General features: G+C 43.4%; 1 protein-coding gene across 1 annotated transcript; it reads right to left on the bottom strand.

Moving 5' to 3' along the window:
* Positions 1–11235: 11235 nt before the first annotated feature.
* On the bottom strand, positions 11236–12012 carry LOC311625776 (peroxiredoxin-4-like; the record flags this gene model as incomplete). The annotated part of the gene is made up of 1 exon (XM_084890366.1): positions 11236–12012. One exon carries the CDS (start codon positions 12010–12012, stop codon positions 11236–11238), a length of 777 nt encoding a protein of 258 aa, XP_084746492.1.
* Positions 12013–19860: the final 7848 nt, after the last annotated feature.

Here is a 19860-nt window from a genome sequence, read left to right as displayed (position 1 = left end):
TCTCCTATTTATTTTCCTATAAGGTCCCTAGTGAAATACCACATTTAAAGGCCAAGCAGGAAGTGATAATTTCTGCATGAATCAAGAACAATGAACAAATAAAGTAGTTACTGACCTATTGATCAGGCAGGAAATTATGATTTTCTGGGACATGTTGGCAGATTAATGGGTGTCATGAAAGGTGATGGCCCTAAACCAGACTGCTGTTGAGAGAAGAGATGACATTCACACTGAGAACTAAGGTACAAATAGGACCTATCCAGATAAAGGATTTGGATTGGGGGGGTTAAGGGGGGAAGACAGAGGAGGAAAAGGGTGTGTTTTAGGCAGAAAGCAGTGTGTGTCAACACCAAGTGAAGGAGGTTTTGAGCAACTATGAAGGTCGGTGTGACTAGACTTAAAAGAGCAACAGAGAGAATGACAAGGGGGAAATATGAGAATGAACAGATCATGCTGGGCCTCCTGGAAGCTTGGACTGTAGCCTGAGGGCAGTCAGCCACATTGGAGTGTGTGAACCAGGGGAGCAAGAGTAGGAGCAGACTGAAATTTAGAGTCACTCTGTTGCTGTGTGCAGAATGGACTGCAGGGACGTACTGCAGGGGGTGTCTTTGAGGGCGTGTCAGGGTTCCCATGGGAAACACAGGCATGCTCAGAGGGTTTTACTGAAGAAAGTCAGTTGAGGACTATTTACAGAGTGTTCCCTTTACACAGATTAAGGCAATCCAGAGAGGATGATGCTTTGCTCAAGAACTGGCAAAGGTGGAAGCTTTAGCACATAAGCTCATAAGATCAAGGGGAGGAAGCTGGAGCCCTGGGAGAGGGGCCGCCTAACAGAAGCTGTGGCTGTGGAGAGTGCAGCCACTGCCAAACCATGCCCTGCAGGGGGGGGAGGGAGTTGTGGGGGGAGAAGGGTGGGGAGAGTGTAGGGGAGCCAGCTTCTGTGACCTCAGTCCATGCTTCAGGTTAGCTCGTTAATTTACAGAGCCAAATATCAACAGTACAACAATTGAAATTTCTTTTGAGAGCCAAAATTTTTTAAACTTAAACTTGTCCTATCGCCGCTTCTTCAACATAGACTTGCCCAGGCCGTGGTATTTTGTGGAAGAGCCATACTCAAGGGCCAAAAAGCCGCATGTGGCTCGCAAACTACAGTTTGCCGACCACGGGCCTAACCTAACCAGAGACAGGTGGGATAGGAATCTGGTCTACATATATTCTATGGAGGGCAGCCTCCTGGGCCACAAAGAAGGATGTGGAGGGAAAATTTTTAAAAAGTTTGCGGATGAGGCTCTAGTGATAATTCCAGCACAATGGTAGCCCAAGCCAGGGGCATGGCCCAGGAGATGAAGAGAAATGGAAAGATTTGAAAGAGATTTAATAAATCCATCCAGTTAGTAGACTTGCCATCAGTGGAGGAATGGCCAGAGTACAGTCATAAACCATAAAGAAGAGCACTCCTTTACCCTAATGTGGGAGCTTGAGGACAAAGGAATGCCCACCACCTCCTCGCTGCTCCCCAGGAGAGGGACAGCCGATGCAAAAGGTCACAATGGAACATTCACAGGCCATGTCTTACTAGTGGGCAAGGTCACTGTGACAGTGCTCTTAGTGGTATGTTTTCCCTCACTCTTTTCTATCCAGCGGCCTCCTAAGGCAGGCTGGCCAGCCTCACCCATGGGTGGAATTGGTCAGCTGAGCCAGGGCCTGTCCTAGAATCAAGCCACATATTCCACCCAGTGATTCTGGGCATGTGTACCTGCTCAATGGGCCCACACTGTCCTGTCACCAGGCAGAGGAAAGGGTAACAAATTATGGGAGATGGAAGTGAGGCCAGCAGGAGTCTGGGCAGGGCACCCACAGCCTCTGCTGCCCCCAAGCAGACACCTTTGGTCCCCTCTACCAGCACGGTGGGGGCCCTGATGGCATGAGGGTCCTGGAGGACAGAGGAGGGCACTGGTGAGTGATGATACTGTGCCAGGCCTATTGGGTATCCCATTATGATGAGTCCATTATCATATCATAAAGACTGTGACATTGGGCCTAAGAGTTATCACAGGGTGTTTCTTAGTATTCCACATATGTTCAAAATTGTGAGAACCCAGAAAAAGTGGGTAGTTTTTTGTTTTTTTTCCTTCATGAAAACAACAACAACAAAAACTAGAAGGTGGCTCCTGGCCCACGGAATGGTCTCCGGTTGCCATGTCTAAACAGTGCAAATCTGAGGCTCTGTTTTCACAGGGATTTGATGTGTTTGGTGGGATTTTTCAACACTCACCCTGTTACTGTAACAGCTTCTTTACTTTTCCTCAAGTCAATCTCAATGTATAATCATTGTGAGAAATGACCTTTTGTCACAATATTCTTCGTCCTCTCCCAATTTCTCCGAGTGAGAACCCAAACAAGAGGAGCTGTGGCTTAGGGCTGATCCCACTTATCTAAACCACTAGTGAGCATCCGAGAAGTGTCTACACAGTGTTCCTTCAAAGTGTTGCTTTGAGAACCCCTACACAAAAGACTGGGTAACTGGTTAAAAGGTAGCTTTCTGGCTCCATCAAATACTCACTGAATCCGAATTTCTGAGAGCAGGGTATCTGTCTCTCAACTAGGTGATTGTAATACATGACCAAGACCTGTGATTCTCAAATTTTGCTACGCATTAGAGTCATCAAAGGAGCATTTAACCACCACCCCACTCCCCACTTATCTCTGGCACTCCCAGTGTGTAATCCCCAAGACCAACTAAATCGGAATCCCGGAGTGAGATCTGGTCATGGAGATGATTTGAAACTCCCCAAGTGATTCCAGTGTGCAGCCCATTTGAGAATGAAAAGGTTAAAAAGCTAATTCTTTCTATAGCATCTGGTTCCCTCTAAGCCTTGACTCTAAGGGTACTTTCCTCAAGTGGAACAATATAACCCAGATGGGAAAATATAACCTATTGCCCCTTTTCCTGCAGTCTGGGCTAGCAAGATTTGTTGCCTGTTTGGTCACATGTTACAGAGGCCACAAATCATAAAAGAATACACAACCCCTGGAGAGAGCTGTCAGTGCTGGTGCCAGACCTTAGTTATGGTCTCACGACCCCCACCCCAACACACAGGTATTTTGCAAAGCCCCCAAAAGATCCAGAAGTCCCATCCATATTTGGGGAACAAAGAAGCCAAAAAGATAGGAAGGAAAAGCTTCCACCAGATTGCTTTGCTCAGACTTTGAGAGGCAACACCTCTGAGTCCACCGGAGTAATAAAGCTGTGTAATTCCATTTCTCTAAGTGTTGCTTGGTTTTTCTCCGCTCTTCTATAACAAGAACAATGATCTGACCTACAGCTAATAAAGATGACACTGTTTAAATGGTGGGCTGTGAAACTGGAGTGTCTAATCTTTAATGAGTTTTTTTAAAAAAAAAACAAGCCCTAATGGCCTTAGAAATTTTATCTATAACTACCAATTGACACAGGAGGAAACTGAATCCTATAACATAAAAATTGTTACCAAACAATTGATTAAACTGAGGTTTCTTTCTTCTTTTTTTTTTTTCTCAATACAACATTCTTTAATTTTCAGCACCAATACCCAATAAATGTTTAATATAACATCTCTGATAAAGAATCAGAGGTGTGACCCAAATGTACCATCATCCCTATTGCCTGACTTGTAATTTTTATATGACCTTACACTACACTTTTTTTTCTTTAATTCCTAAAAACATTTCAATATTTCAATGTCCTAGCCAATCTTTTTATAAACAATCAGAATAAATTGTATTGGGAGGTAGGAGGGCAAAAATAAATACCCAAACAATTAAAATTCTTCCAAACCACATTTTTTAAACCACAGGCTTTTTATTATTATTATTATTATTATTATTATTATTATTATTATTGATTTTTTACAGAGAGGGAGAGGGACAGAGAGCTAGAAACATCAATGAGAGAGAAACATCGACCAGCTGCCTCCTGCACACCCCCTACCGGGGATGTGCCCACAACCAATGTACATGCCCTTGACTAGAATTAAACCTGGGACCCTTGAATCTGCAGACTGATACTGTATCCACTGAGCCAAACTGGTTTCGGCAACCACAGGCTTTTAATAAGTAAAATAATTACATATAAAACTTTGTCTCTACACAAATTGTACAAGATTGAACTGCTTTTGACTTACATCAACATTGGCAAGTTTATGAAAACATTACCATCTGTAATAGGCACGTTTTGGGGCTTGTAAGTATATATATTACCACAGCTTTGTACATTTCCCCCCATAAGAATATAAAAAAGTAACTCTCGCTTATTGATTCATTACATTTTTTGAGATCATGTGCAATAGAACACTATAGGGCAAGTCTCAGGAACCGTTATTTTGTTTGCTTCCAGGATATTTGGTTTTGCAGAAAATTGCTAAAGTAAGTGAAATAGCCTCAGTTATTTCCCTTCACTTCAGTGCACCCCGCCTTATCTTCAGATGAAGGCAGCCCCACTCCTAGGGAAGAATGAGGCCAATACAAATTTGGTTCTCCGAGTGTATGATATAGTCACAAGAGAAACCCAATGAAATCACTTTCATACAATCAAATGTACCGAGGAGCCATAACCAGGTTTTGGTTGGTAATAGAGCTTTCAACTTAAGGTTTTAAAAAGTTAATGTGAAGTGGGGGGAAATAAAGCCACCTTTTTAAGGGAAAATCATGGGTTTCCTGGGCTGCTTGCTAAATTGCCAAGGTAATTCAATTGCACTGAAATCAAAGTATGTTTAGTCTGATTTTCCCTGGAGCCAAGAATTGTTTGCTTCCAGTGTTACACTTTCTCATTTTTTCTTTATGCTTTAAAACTCCCCATGAAGATGATTAAATATTCAAGGTAACAGAGTCTGCATTCTTTTTATACCTTAGGTCTGGCCTAGTGCAAAGGAAACCGTAACCTGGGACATTGCTTGAAACAAACCCCAAGCAGACAGTGCAGAGAATTTGGATGTGTTCAGTTCTGCCTGAAGTGACTCCTTTCTGAAAACATTTCCCATTTAGGGCTCCCTCTCCTCCATGGGATGAGAGAGCTGGTCTGTGGGACATAGACCTGGTACAGTCCATATTGTATGCTCCTGGCAGGGTAGGCTCCTGGTGAGATTCAAAAGTTGCTCCAATTCTCTGTCATTTTATTCTAGAGTTTCATGTGGTATAATAAAAAAATATATATATATATACTTGATCTTTGTCTCATGTCCCAGGCACAGAACTTCGAAAACCCTTGGAATTTATTATCTTTTGTGTGCTAATGAGATGCCTTATGGTTGAGGGTGTCACTAGATGGTTTCAGAATGGGGCTGGTTGTCACACAAACCACAGGCTTTTAACACATAATTAGATTAAAGAAACTAGCTCCACCCCTCAACTTCCTGGAAAGGGAGGGACTGGGATTGAGATTAATCACCAATGGCCAACGATTTCATCAAAATTGCCTATATAATGAAACATCTGGGGGGGGGGGGGAGAAACCCTAAATGATGAAGTTCAGGATCTTATCTTACCAGTGGCGAACCCATTAAAATGTTGGGAGAAGGATGGAAGTTCTGGGCCACCCTCATCCCATATCTAGCCCTATGCATCTTTCATTTGGCTTGTAGGGTCAGAATGGGATGGAATGGGATGGAATGGAATGGAATGGAATTGTTAGATACCAAGTTGGTGTCCTAATTGGTGTGAAAAAAAAAAACCCAAAAAAACCCCACCATGTTTATTCTCTCCCTCCTCTTCCTCCTCTTTGGATTTCCTAAGTGATGGGGCCTGTGTTAGTTAAGGTCCAGTTAAGAAAACAGAAACCACTCCAAATATTTTAAAGGGGGGATTTAAATCAAGGTGGGTCTCAGCTGCTCTGCTTCTGGTTACTTAACCCAGCCTGATCTTACCTTTGTCTGCAAGGGAAGAGGGGCACATTGTTTGTATAGCAAATCAACAAGCTAGACAAGACACCTTAACGAGCCAATTAGGAGTCATTTTTATTGTGTGCAAGTTCAGAGCAGATTACCTCCATCAAATTCTGAATACCCAAAGGAAGAAGCATTCTTTTTATATTTTTTGGGTCCTTGTGTAAGTTATTTTTTACAGACAATTTATAACCTTGAGTACATATCATATCTAACAAACACCTGTAGCCTTGAGTGTCATATCTATACAGACACCTGGCATCAATACCAGTGGATCAGCCAAAACCGGTTTGGCTCAGTGGATAGAGCATTGGCCTGCGGACTGAAGGGTCCCAGGTTCGATTCCGGTCAAGGGCATGTACGTTGGTTGCGGGCACATCTCCAGTAGTGGGTGTGCAAGAGGCAGCTGATCGATGATTCTCTCTCATCGATGTTTCTAACTCTCTATCCCTCTCTCTTCCTCTCTGTAAAAAATCAATAAAATATATTTATTAAAAAAAAAAGTACCAGTGGATCAGTTAGATGGCTAACTTGCAAGGTCAGATAATTAAGTTTATCTTTTCTATTCAAACAAAAAAAAAAGTTATTTTACAGTCTAAAAATAACAGAGTTGACCTACAGACTAAGAGACTAAGAATAACATAGTAGTTCAAACAGCAGTTTCAAACAGCAGCTTTCCAAAGGAGGGATTACTATGCTTCAACATCACCTCATTGGTACGCATGCAGGGCATGCAGTTGGCTTTTCCATCCTGGAGATAATTGAGTTCCTGGGTTATAGCAGGAAGAGGGAGACAGCTGCTTCTTCAACTCCAGAGTGGTTCTCCTTGGGCTCAGAGCCTCACTCTCTGTACCACAGTCTTTCCTGAGGAGCAGGTCTAGCCTCTCTCACTCACTATAGGGACAGACAGAACTCAGACTTCTTATTTTCCTAGTTTACACTGCTCCCTGGGCTTTCCTCTCCAGCCAAATAGCTATCCTGGTTACAAAGCAAAGCTGCACATTCTGGATCTATGCACACAGGCAGGTGTATTTGGGAACAAGGAAGCAGAGGTGTTGGCTGTGCCTCTTGCACACCCCCTACTGGAGATGTGCCCGCAACCAATGTACTTGCCCTTGACCGGAATGACCCAAGCCCAGCCCAGCCAACAAAAAATTACACAGATAATTAACTGAAACGTGTGTGAAAGTGAAAGTAAATCTCAAGCCCATTGTTTCCATCATAAATATGTTTCTGTAACTATTTCCTCCCTATCCCCTTGCCCCTCTGCTCCCTCCAAAAGAAAGCATTGGTCACTTGGCCTTGTTAATTGCGCCCATGGCCCTAGCCTTGAACCCCATAATGCATACCCTAGGTTGAATGTTGCTTCAAGTTCCGGTACAATGCAGGTCACCAGAAATTTGGGGAGGTTCCATGATTCACAGAGCTATTGGCCTTTTATTAATTATCTATGGATATGTAATAAAGTCCTCCATAAGTCTGCATCTTAAAAGGAACATTATTTTCCACAGTTTCAAGGGGCAAGAATTCAGGAGTGGTTTAGTATGGTGATTCTGGCTCTAAGGGCTGCAGTCAACCTGTTGTTTGAGCATCAGGTGTCTTCTGGCTAGAAGACCTCCCAAGCTCACTCATTGGGTGTTGGTTCCTCCCAGGCTGTTGAAATGAGGGCTTCTTTGCCTCTCCACAGGGGCTCTCTGAGTGTTCAAAACACATGGCAACTGGCTTTTCCCAGTGCCAAGAGGTAGATCCCAGGGATCAACAAGGGAGAGAGAACCCAAAAGAGCAACTGCTGTGTCTTCTGTAATCTAGTTCCATAAGTGGCATGCCATCACTTTTGCATGGTCACACAGAGCAACCCTGATACAAAGTGGGAGGGGACTACACAAGAGTGTGAATACTACGAGGTGGGAATCATTTTGAGACACAATGGAAGCTGGCAACTCTGCCTTCTTAGACCTCCTACCTAGCTTTATCAAAGACTAAATATCAAAAGGAGGTGGTCCTAGCCTAGCGAATCATCAAACAGTGATTGCTTTCTAATTCAGCTCGTGTTCCTGTGCTTCTCTAAGGCACTGTGACCTGGAGGGATGACTGACATTCTGGAGTCACATGGAAATACCATCAAATGCTATTACACTCCGCCCCTTCTACTAATAACACATGGGTAGTCCTGATAGATCAAGTGAGTACATTCACGGAATTTGGGAGCCATGCACTGTAATAGAAGGCTGAGCTCTCTTGTGTATCATTGGTTTGGGATTTTAAAATAAGTTTGGATGTTTTTTTTTCTTGGCCTACCTTAGAAATACCTTTCCTTGGACCCTGGGATACTCACTCTGGGACATTAACATTAGATTGTGAAAGTGGCTGCGCATATAAGAAGTTTCAGCTGGGTAACCTCACTCCAAATATTGAGGGCAGGGCTCTCCCTGGGCAGAGCAAATGCCATTTTAAAAGAAGCCCTTTAATCTTTAGGTAGAAGAGCTTTTGCTCTCACAACTCCTCCTCCCTCATCTCCAAGACTCATTCTCAAATGCTGCTCAGGATTTTTTTTGCTTCTTCATGGGAATTGATGCTGCAGAAAAACTGGTGGAGGAAAGGGATTTGGGTGCTGCCTTTGGAATAATAAAATCAACCAAGCCCTGGGGGACCCAAGGAATAACAATTTAGAGCATGGGGAGGTCCTGTGCATTTCCCTAGGTTTTTGCAGCATAAGCTAGGCACAGGTTTTGTAGTTTAAGTTGGGCATCTGCAGGGCTTAGGAAGGAAGCAAGTGGTAAAGATCATTGAGTTTACTGGGCTTCTACGTTGTTAAAGGTATTTTGTCACAAATATTTATTGCGTGATTTATAATACACAATCTCCATGTTCTGGTGGCTCAAGGACTGTTCTCTCGTACTTCATATTCAGGTCGAATTAAACTACGTGCTCTGCTCATCAGAGTCACTCAGAGGCCCTGGCTGGTAAACTGTCCACTACTGGGCAGAAGGAAAGAGTGCTCTGGGGAGTCACGTGCCAGGTGTTAAATGTTCAGCCACAAATAGACACACATTTTCCGTCATTTCTACTCATGATTCTCTAGCTGAACTATGCAACAAGACCCCACCCAACTGCAAGAGAGCAGGAAGTAGAGTCCTTTTCTTTACCCGGAATAGAGAAGATGGGCATTTGATGGGTAGCATTGTTGATAATCCCCACTGGCATCCCAGGGAAGCTGAAATGCAGATTTTCCCTTCTCTATTGCTTTCTTGCCTACCTTCCTCCCCCAGATAGCACTTCCTCTGTGTTAGTGTCGACAGCTGGCAGCAGCAATGTGGGGCTGGAGACTGTAATAGCCCTGCATCTGGAAACAGCACTCCTGTTTAGAAAATGCTATTGTTGTAACTAAATGGGATGAGTCTAGGATTGGTGCTATGGCTTCCATATGTCCTCCTCCCCTTTGGAACTTTGGGAAAGTGGAACTGATGAGACTTGAAGTTGGAATTATTTCAGCAGTGCAGGTGCTGAAATGATTCTATCCACTCTGGTGGAAGACAACCGATTGGTGCTGTTGGAGAGGGACCACTCTACCCAGCTGCCTGATGCCAGGTATGTCAGTGTGAAGTCAAGGTCACAGCAGGAAACAGGATGCAACTCTGATGTTTCAAAGGAAGATGCCTTAATTAGACTTTCAGAGATTTGGACAGAATTTAGGGAATCAGCAGGGTTGTTGCACCCATGGCTGGTAACAGCAGAAACCTGGTAATACCCTTAACTAATAAGAAGAAAGAAAAAAGAGAGGAAAAAGGACTATCTTAGCACCATGAGAGCTAGAACTGGGGAGAAGGGGCTTCTAGACAAAGTCTGTAGTTATTTAAGTACACTATTACTGCCATAGTGTGTCCCAAAGTGGGGTAGAAGCGGGAAGAAATATTTTCAACCTACCAATCTCCTATTAGTGGCTCTCATTTGCTGAATGGACAAGAAACCAATTAGTGAGGGAGCTCCAGTAATACAGTTCCCAGGGACCAGCCTCCGAGGGCAGAGAGAAGGGCAAGGATCTGAGAGAGGGGGGGACAGAGGGATGCTCAGGGAAGTAAACACAATCAGCACAGGCAGGCTGTCTCTAGCAAGGACTGGGCAGAATGAGAAAATTAAAGTGAGACTTCTGAACTCCAATTTCTCTAGGACTTTAATTTCCCCAAGGGAAGAGAGATTTTATTTTCTTCATGATAACAAAGAAAGAGTTTGTACTAGAACTTAAATATCTCTGAGAGAATTTAATAAGGAGAGATTCATATGGTTCAATTTGGGACTTTTTTTTTTATATCATAGGCATTATGTAGATGCTACTCACATGTATACTGTCTGGTGAACAAAGTCCTGTATAATAAAAGCCCAATATGCTAAGTTTCTGGTCATCTGGTCAATCAATCAAAGCGTAATATGCTAATAATATGCTAAGGCCACTCAACTGTTCGCTATGACGTACACTGACCACCATGGGGCAGACGCTCCAACTGATAGGTTAGCTTGCTGCTGGGGTCCAGCGATCTGGACTGAGCGAGATAGGCTGGACAAGCCCTGGAGCCCTTCCATAGTCCCTCCCCTGTGGGCCAACCTTCTGCATCCCTCCCCTATTCCAAGCATGCACTGGTGGGGTCCCTGTGCCCTCTCGCAATACAGGACCCTTAGGAGATGTCGAAGAGCTGGTTTCAGCCTGATCCTGCTCAATGCAGAAGCTGCTCCCTGGTGGTCTGTGTGCTCCCACAGGGGGAGCGACACTCAGCCAGAAGCCAGACTATGGCTGGTGAGCGCAGATGCAGTGGTGAGGGCCTCTCCCGCCTCAGTAGCACTAAGGATGTCTGTCTGCTGGACATTTCCCAAGGGCTCCTGGACTTTGAGAAGGCAGAGGCTGGGTTAAGGGACCCCTCCTCCCTCCCCCCACCTCTCCCTCTCCCCCAACTATACAGATTTCATGCACTGGGCCTCGAGTTTTTCTATAAATCTAGGAATTATTTGGGTTGAGAAATAAAATAGGAAGTCAGTATTTGATAAGCCTGTGACCTTGAACTAGATGTCATCTTCTGTCCATTTATGAAGTTTCTAGAGTCAGAAGCAGAACTGCCCATTTCTCTGGTCCTGGGAATTTATAAAAATTAGTGGAAAATGTTAGCGGGTAGCCTCCGGGGGTTTCCCTTGCTGACTGATATTCTCCTTCACTGAAGGGGATTGTATCTTTCCTGGTTGGCCATAAATTTGAGTAAGAACCTTAAACTTTTTTTTTTAATTGTTCTTTATTGAAAGCATTCAAGCATCATAGCCTGAGGAAGTATTTTCAGTTCAGTTTGTCAAAATACTTCAGTTTTCCGACTGGATCTGGAATTATTGTTTCACTCCCAGGTTTCCAGCCAGCAGGGCAGACTTCTCCATGTTTATCGGCGAACTGAAATGCTTGGACCAAACGCAGCGTCTCATCCACCGATCTGCCCACAGGAAGGTCATTCAGAGTCATCTGTCTTAGGATCCCTTTGTCATCGATAATGAAGAGACCTCTAAGACTGTGGCCCAAGTCTTCCAGATACACGCCATAGTCCTTTGTGATCTGATGTGTCAAATCGGAAAGGAGTGGAATCTTTAGTGCCCCAAGTCCTCCTTGCCTTCTCGGGGTGTTAATCCAGGCCAAGTGGGAAAACTGGGAATCGACAGAGCAGGCCACCACTTCTGTGTTTATGGATCTGAATTCTTCAATTCTATCACCAAAGGCGATAATTTCAGTTGGACACACAAAAGTGAAATCAAGTGGGTAGAAGAAGAAAACCAGGTATTTTCCACGATAATCAGTTAACTTGAGCTCCTTAAAGTCTCCATTTATCACAGCAGTTCCTTCCCAATAAGGTGCTGGCTTGGAAATCATAACACTGTCTGCCAACCCTTCACTTGCCAAGGCCGTGTGGGTAACAGTCCTCTGACGAGCGAGCTCTCCCTGCTCCCATTCTTCTCCTTCCCTGGCCTCCTGTTCCACATGCAAGGGGAGTGGGGCACTGGGGGTTCGGGTCTGAGCCCCAGGGATTCGGCTCAGGCCTCTGCTGCGAGATCGGCTTCGATGATCCATGATGACTGATAGATTGTTGAACAAGCAGCCACCAAGCTTCAGTGAATTCTAGGCCCTATGCTGGGCCTCTAAGTTTGGGAACTGGGAGAGGAAGCTTGGGTAGAGAAATATTTCTCGATACCTCTACTCTCGGCTGAGCTGAGGTGCCCCAGTTGGTAGAAGGGGTTGCACAAAAGGCCCTGGAGAGAGTGGCCAGATAGGCCAGCTCCCAGGCCCCAACTATGTGCCCTAACTCAGTTCCACCAGAACCTCTTGGCAGCTGACATTCTGGGTAGCAGTTTGCTCTGAATCCTTCTGTCCAATGATATTTCCTGAGTGCCTGCCTCTGCAGACAGACATTGTGCTGTCACAGTGGCAGTCACAGAAAGCTTGGGCAGAGGCCCTGCCCCCAAGGCACTCACCATCCAGCTCAGGACCATAAGCTTGGCCACCACATCACAAAGGCCCACATCACAAAGGGCACCACATCACAAAGGGGTAAATGTAAAGGAGAAAGCACTTCCACCAATTACCCCCCCTCCCCCCCCCCCCCCCCACACACACACACACACAACTTCCTAACTCCTACTCACCACCCGGAGAGGACCTGCTGGCCAGTCGTTGCTGTGATATGGATTCGGTCTTATTTACTAGTTGGGACAGAGCTCAGCCTCCTGGGGCTTCCTGACTCAGGGTATTGATTCTGTCAGTTAGAATGAGAGAAAGCTTCCCAGTCCGTATTGTGTGGGTGACTTCACAAATTTCTTTCTCCTTGCATTTGAAGCTCTGCTCTCTCTTTTAAGCATGTTGGTTACTGATCTGACTTTTGAGTTTGGGAGGTAGGTAGCAACCCTGCGTAAAGCCTCAGTCAGACCCAAGGCTTAACTCAAGTCTTATGCATAATTAGGAGCTCTGCGTTGAGAGCTACATGTCATTAACCTGGTGAGTAATACACACACAAGTGTAATTCTGCTTTCATTTCTTACAAATGTGTCCTTTGTGTGCCTGGGGAACTGGGAAATAGACATTCAATATTGCTTGCCCAGCACCGTTTTCCTCTCCAACTATCATTTTTCTTTGGTAAGAGTACTTTCTTTTTGAAAAATTCTCCTTCCCTACTCCAATCATGCAGTTTGAGTGGGTGACTGTCAATCATAGGCTATGGTTGCACACGTGACCCAAAATAGACCAATCAAGGAACCTGATCCTTTGACAACAGTAATGATTGGTCCTGCTTTGGTCATATGTCCATCTTCTGCACGTTCATTCCTTATTGTTGTGTAACTGAATCTTGATTGAGAAGAGCCTATTCCTTTCTGGTAGTGACATTTGCAAGAGATGAGCATAAAGCAGTTAGGATCCATGTCCTCTACCAGCGGGACAAAGTAAGTCTTCTATAAGAGAAAATGAATTTGACACTTAAAGCAATGGAGAAAAGCAGCAAGAATGTTTCAGAGAAATCATGTCATCCTGCTTCTAATCTTCCCCAGCTATACCTATGCCCTTCCTGAAATCAGTAACGTTCACTTTTCATCTAGGGTAATTGGATTTGTGCCGCACCAAAGAAAGCCCTGACTGGTTAAAGTAGGAGATTATTAAGGGGGAATGTGTAGGTAATTTTGGGTCCCTGACCGTCATACTATCTCCAATCTACATCTTTAAAATTATAATTAGGTAAGGTAGTGGCAAAAAGGGTCAAATCTCCCAAAGAAATTGGGGGATGATTCCCTCTAAAGCAGATCAGGGGCTGTTGAAGCCATAGGTTTGGGACACAAAAAGCACCATGCACAGTTTAGGAAGCTTCAAAGAACATAGAACTATAGTGAAAGGAAATCCTGCAACATGCAGACTATCTTGTAAACCATGCTATAGCACTTGAACTTTATCAAATAGGCATGGTGAGCCACAGTGCAGCTGCCATTTACAAACTTTGACCTTTAGATTCAAATCTGATTTGCTTCTGGTTGGCACCTGTATATTAGGTGGTAAAGAAGGAAGGTTTGAGGTTAAAAATAAGCTCAACAGTTCTTGAAGCAGAACCTGAGGTTTTTGCTGGTCCCTAGAAATCTGAGGTGTAGAGAATGGGACAGGGCTAGTCATTAGTGACCTTGGACCACATTGCCCAGCCTCAGTGATCCTCTTCCATCTTCTCATTTGTGAAATGACATTTCTCATTCAGCCCAGGCTCCATTCTCTGAGAAACCTTTACAGGCTCATGCGCTGCCCGACACTGCCACCTAGTGAGAGCTTTTGGACATCATCTCACAGGATCGCCCCCCCAACTGCTTCTGTGCCTCATCAACCTCCGAGGCAGGGACACACCCTCCTCTCTGCCTGATGCCTCAGGGATTCTCTTAAATTCAAGTTCTTTGCCTCGTCCTTCCACTCACATGCATACGAACACAAATCCCTATAAGGGAATAAGCTCTAACACCCCCAAGTTATGCTCACTTACCAGCCTCATTAGCCCTCTTCATAATCAGCACCCATAACATAGATAGCAATACTGTCAGCACATGGCATTCCTCTGGATCCTTCACTCTCAGTTTTAAGTGACCTCAGCCCTCTCATATTCTTCTCCAATTATTTTGAGAATTGTCACTTCCAGTTGACAACTCTGGTCATCTCGATGACTGTAATGCTTGCTTTTTTGTTTTTTTGTTTGTTTTTCAGGATTGTCATTTAGCCTCTGGTGGATGGCTCAGGTGGTTGGATGTTGTCCCATGCACTAAGAGTTGCTGGTTTGATTCCCAGTCAGGGCACATGCCTGGGTTGTGGGCTTGATCCCCAGTTGTGAGTGTGCTGGAGATAGCCAATTGATATCTCACTCTTGAACTATGTTTCTCTCTCTCCCTCTTCCTCTTTTTCTAAAAATCGGTTAAATTTTTAAAAAATTAACATAAATTCAAAACCCCTCTCTATTTTATCTCACTGGGATGATGTGTCCTTTTCCAGTTTATTCATGAGCATCATACTTCTTTGTTTTTTGAGCTACCAATGCCCATGTGAGATATTGGAGACATCTGTATCTGTGCTTAAAGGATACCGATACTCTCTCATATCTGAGCTACTGGTGCCATTGTCAGGAACATCAACTTTGCCAGAGTTATTGCCAGGACAACACTCCCCTGTCTCTCTTACCACCACCTTGAGTGCAAGAAACCCACAACTTAGCAGAGATTGTTATGGCTATGGGGAAATATCTAGGAGATTAATCTGTGTTATGCAAGACTATAGGTACAATGAAGGAGGAAGCTACTCAGTAGTCGAGGGGAGAGGTGGGCTTGAATAGCAGAAACTACAAGGGCAAATTCAAAAAGTAGACATCCTGCAGGGACATTTAAAACTAGCAAGTATGAAAGCTTAGTGTCAGAAATCAGGAAGAATTTGGGGGGAACATCTAGTGAAACATACTTATTATGCCAATGAGGTGCTTTGAGTCTTAATTCTGTCATGTTTTTGGACAACATCAGGCAAGTTTTCAATTTCTAATCAGGTGGCCTGATTTTCATTGCCCCAAGTTTCTTAAGAAGGAGGGAGAAGCCCATGTGGCAATGAATGAAGGAATAATTGATTATAAGAAATGAACACAGCATAAAAATATGATGTTCTCATTGTACCACAAGGAACAAGAATAAAAGTGTGTGCCTGCAGGACCTATGAATTGGGTCTCCTCATATACCCTCAGATTGAGAGTCTGGTATGTACCAAACTATACAGAGCACTGAAGATAAAAAGATTAAAAAGTAGCTCCTGTTCTGAGAAAACTCATAATTATTCAATGTACTCATGCTTCCTTTTTCCCCAGAATAATCAACTCCAGAATTCCTTTTCTGACGAGCTTTTTTCTTCCCCTCCCCCCACTGTACCTGCTCACCGATCCCCTGACAACCTCCACCACCCATATCTCAGTTTACTCAGTCACCAGACTTCTCTCACCTCCATATAGGCCTTGGAATCCATATTACAACTATGTCCTCACCAACTTCTTCAAATTCCCAATGCCCTTGACCTTTGATCTCTCTACTTTGCCAGTTTCTAGTTTTGGTCCAACCCATGGTTTTTTTTATTCTTTGAATAAAGACTCATTAGGTAGCTACCATGGGCCAGACACTTTTCTATATGCTGAGGATACATCAATGAGGAACAAAATATCTCTCCTGGGACTTAAGTTCTAGAGGCAGAAGACAATTTTCATAAAAGAAATAAAAACACATTATAAAAAGCAAACATGTAACATGGCATGTAGTAATGAAGAGTTATCAAAAATTAAAATGGGATAATAGGAGTGGTCAGAGAGGGACTCTCTGACCTGAATGAAGTAAAAGAGTAAGCTAGGAGAATATCTTGGGTGAGAACATTTTAAGAAGAAGCCCTGAGGTAGGAAAATATGGCTGGTGTGTTCCAGGAACAGTGTGACCAGAGTGGCTGGGCGAGCTGGCTGAGAGAAAGAGTGATAGGGAATGGAAGCCAGGGCCAGCTCAGACAGATGAGCTTTGGGGACATGTTGGGTTTCTACTCTAAATGTGATAGGAAGCCATTTGAAAGGGAATGGCTGAATAGGAGAATGACAGAATTACTGAAGAAAAACAGAGTCAGTCAGATGCTACTGTAGGAATTCTGGGGAGAAGCATTGGTGGTTTGTCTTAATAGATGGTGGCAGTCATTGGAAATGATAAGAAGTGCTCAGGTGCAGGACAGATCTGTAGGTAGAACTGACAGGATTCACTGGGAGATTGGATGTGACTCATAAGGGAATGATGATAAGACAGATTCGGAAATGACTCCAAGGCAAAGAGAACTGACATTTTATGAGAGGGGAAATTATGGGAGAAGAACTAGGTTGGTGGACAGTGACGAAGAAATCAAAGTTGTTCCTTTGATATGCTTGAGAAGTCTATTAGATGTCTAAGTAGATATATTAAGCAGGCAGTTTGAAAGCAATATAAATGAGGTAATCAAATTACCAATAATGTTTAGAGCTAAGATGCTGAGAGAGGTCATCTAAGGAGTGGGAGGAAATGAAGAAGAGGTCCAAAGACTGAGCCCTGGGCACACCCTGACATGGAGAGGTCTAGAGGGGTGGAAGAACCAACTAGACTGAAACAAAGTAGAAGGAAACCCAGAGGAGTGTGACATGCTGGAACATCTTGGCAGCCACTAAGATCATATTCCAACCCACAGGGCCAGGTGCTAGAGTATTTCTTCCACTTTCCCCATCTTTGGCTCCTTCACATCCTGCAGATTGTTCTTTCTTCACTAGCAAAGAGGGAGATAACCCATTTTCCTTCACTCTCTTCTCTTCCCCTCAGAAGAGTAGAGTGGTGCACTCCCCATTGCCTTAAGTAGGTGCTAGTGACATTTCCACATTTGCTGCCTTGATTCTCTGTATCCCAGTCTCCCAGTTATCAAGATTCTGGAAATATCACCAACTACCCAGTCCCAGTCTTAGAAACAAATACTGGTTGATGCTTAATATGGACAGTCTTCTGTCTCCCTCACTCTAAATGTGCCTCTCACCAGCAGCATCCTTTTATTTTTTATGTATTTTTATTTTTAAAAAATATATTTTATTGATTTTGTACAGAGAGGAAGGGAGAGAGAGAGTTAGAAACATTGATGAGAGAGAGTCATCGATCAGCTGCATCTTGCACACCTCCTACTGGGGATATGCCCACAACCTAGATACATGCCTTGACCAGAATCGAACCCGGGACCCTTCAGTCTGCAGGCCGACGCTCTATCCACTAAGCCAAACCAGTTTTCGGCCAGCAGCATCCTTTTAAACCTCAGATCTGGAGGTCATAATGTTCTCCAGCTCAAAAAGCTTTAGAGGCTCCTGAGAAGAAAGCCCACATTTAATGCATTCAACTAAGGCCCTGCTGTGGTCTAACTCCCTAGTCCTCCGTCCCAGCCTCATCTCATGAACGCCCCATTGCATCAAGCAACAAAACCCTCCCCAAAACTACCTTGTACTTTCTTGGCCACAGGCCAGGCTAATCCCTATGCCTAAATTCTACCATGAAGACTTCAAGATGCCAGCTCAAACATCATCACCTTTGATGCTTCCCCAAGGGGCTCAGGGTCACTGGGTCCTGAGAAGGGGTGGGTACGGTGGCTTTCTAATACAGAGGATTTTCTACATAACACAATTGTATGTTCTCATCACTGTCAATTTTTAAATAAAGACACTGTGTACTGAAATAAATTACCCATGACCAAAAAGGATTTTAGCATGTTTTTAAGCTCACAGTCTTACCTGGTAAGAATCCAAAGCCGCACACACTTGGACTGATATTTACTTCCCTGTAGTTCTCTCGGCGTCCTGCCCAGGAAAATCCTGTTCTAGTTCTACAACCTGTCCCGGGCGTCTCATATTCCAATGACCAACTACTACTAAGTAAATGAATAATAAATAAATACCCAGCTTTTTCTCTAAGCTACATAGTACTCAGGAGTTTAAAAAATGTAGTAGGCATTTTCATAGAAGCCACAGAAAAATAGAATAGAGAAACAGGGTAGGACAAGAAAAAAAAAGGAAATAATTGAGAAAATAATAGCTAAGAATGTGTCTTTAAATGTAAAGAGGCCATCAACTATTAAACAGAAAAATAATCTGAAATACACGCACCTTAAGTAGGTGCTAGTGACATTTCTCTATCTCAAGGATAAAGAGACAATTTCAAAAGCTTTCAAAGTTGAAAAAAAAGGTTATATATATGTTTATTTTGTATATATATATATATATATATATATATATATATATACACATCTATACATATATATTTGTATTCATTTCTTTTTACAAAGAAAGAAGAGTAAAAAAGACACAAGGTCTCATCAGCAATTCCAGATACTAAAGGAAAATAGAACAGTGTCTCCAAAAATTAGAGGGAAAATGACTGGGTATAGAATTCTAGATGCAACATATAAAAACAAGTGTGAGTTAAAATAAAGATGTCATGCAAGTCCTGTGGGAAAACATGCCAAGATGGGATTATTTGTCCTAGAAATATATTAAGTTGAACATCTGTGAGAGATAAGGAAGGGTGAGTGAGAGTGTCTTAGACTGCAGTGCAGTTTTAAAGAAATTCAAAAAGGCTTTCAGGAAGTGCCCAAGCCCAAGTGCAGCCTGCATCTCCCTAATCTTCATTGGCTCAAGCCCCAGTGAACTCACTGATGGATCTCAGGTAGCAGTGGGGGCTGTGGGTCAATGACATGCTCTGCAGCCAGACATCTGAAAGGGACATGCTTGTGGCAGCCACAGATGTGTTCTTCTAAGTAAGGATTCGAGTTTGCCACCCACTATCCCAGTATGTTACACATGAAGGTTGTGCTTTAATAAAGTGAATCCAAGAAAGAAAATGGAGTGAAATATGAGAAACAGTAGGAGCTGATTACATCCCAGAACCAGCAAAGAAAGCTGAATCATATGAAAAGGAAGCCCATGTAACCTCGGTGCCTGCCCCAGTCCCTTTCAAATGGCACAGATGACATTTGTAGCTTGGGATTCTGCTACAAATAGAAGTTAAATAATCACAGTCTTAAAAGTAAATTGATTTGGTATCAGTTGTCAAAGTCAATCTGAATAAAGAACACAGAAGAAGTAATTTTAGAATAAAAAATGGTGTAGACTCTGACAATGAGAAGAATAACACAATGTCAGAGGTAGGAAGGAGAGAAGGGAGGTGGAAAGAATTGTAAGCTTAGCTCTAGTGCAGGACAATTCAGTTCCTCCTGATATGTTTCTGATTCCTTTTTTTTTTTCTTTTTTTTCTTTTTTTATTTTTTTTTCTTTTATTACAGAGAGTAAGAGAGAGGAATAGAGAGTTAGAAACATCGATGAGAGAGAATCATCAATCAGCTGCC

This window comes from Pipistrellus hanaki, assembly GCF_964339955.1.
Source record: "Pipistrellus hanaki genome assembly, chromosome: 7".
NCBI classification, from domain to species: Eukaryota; Metazoa; Chordata; class Mammalia; order Chiroptera; family Vespertilionidae; genus Pipistrellus; species Pipistrellus hanaki.
This window is presented reverse-complemented; position numbering and strand designations above follow the sequence as displayed.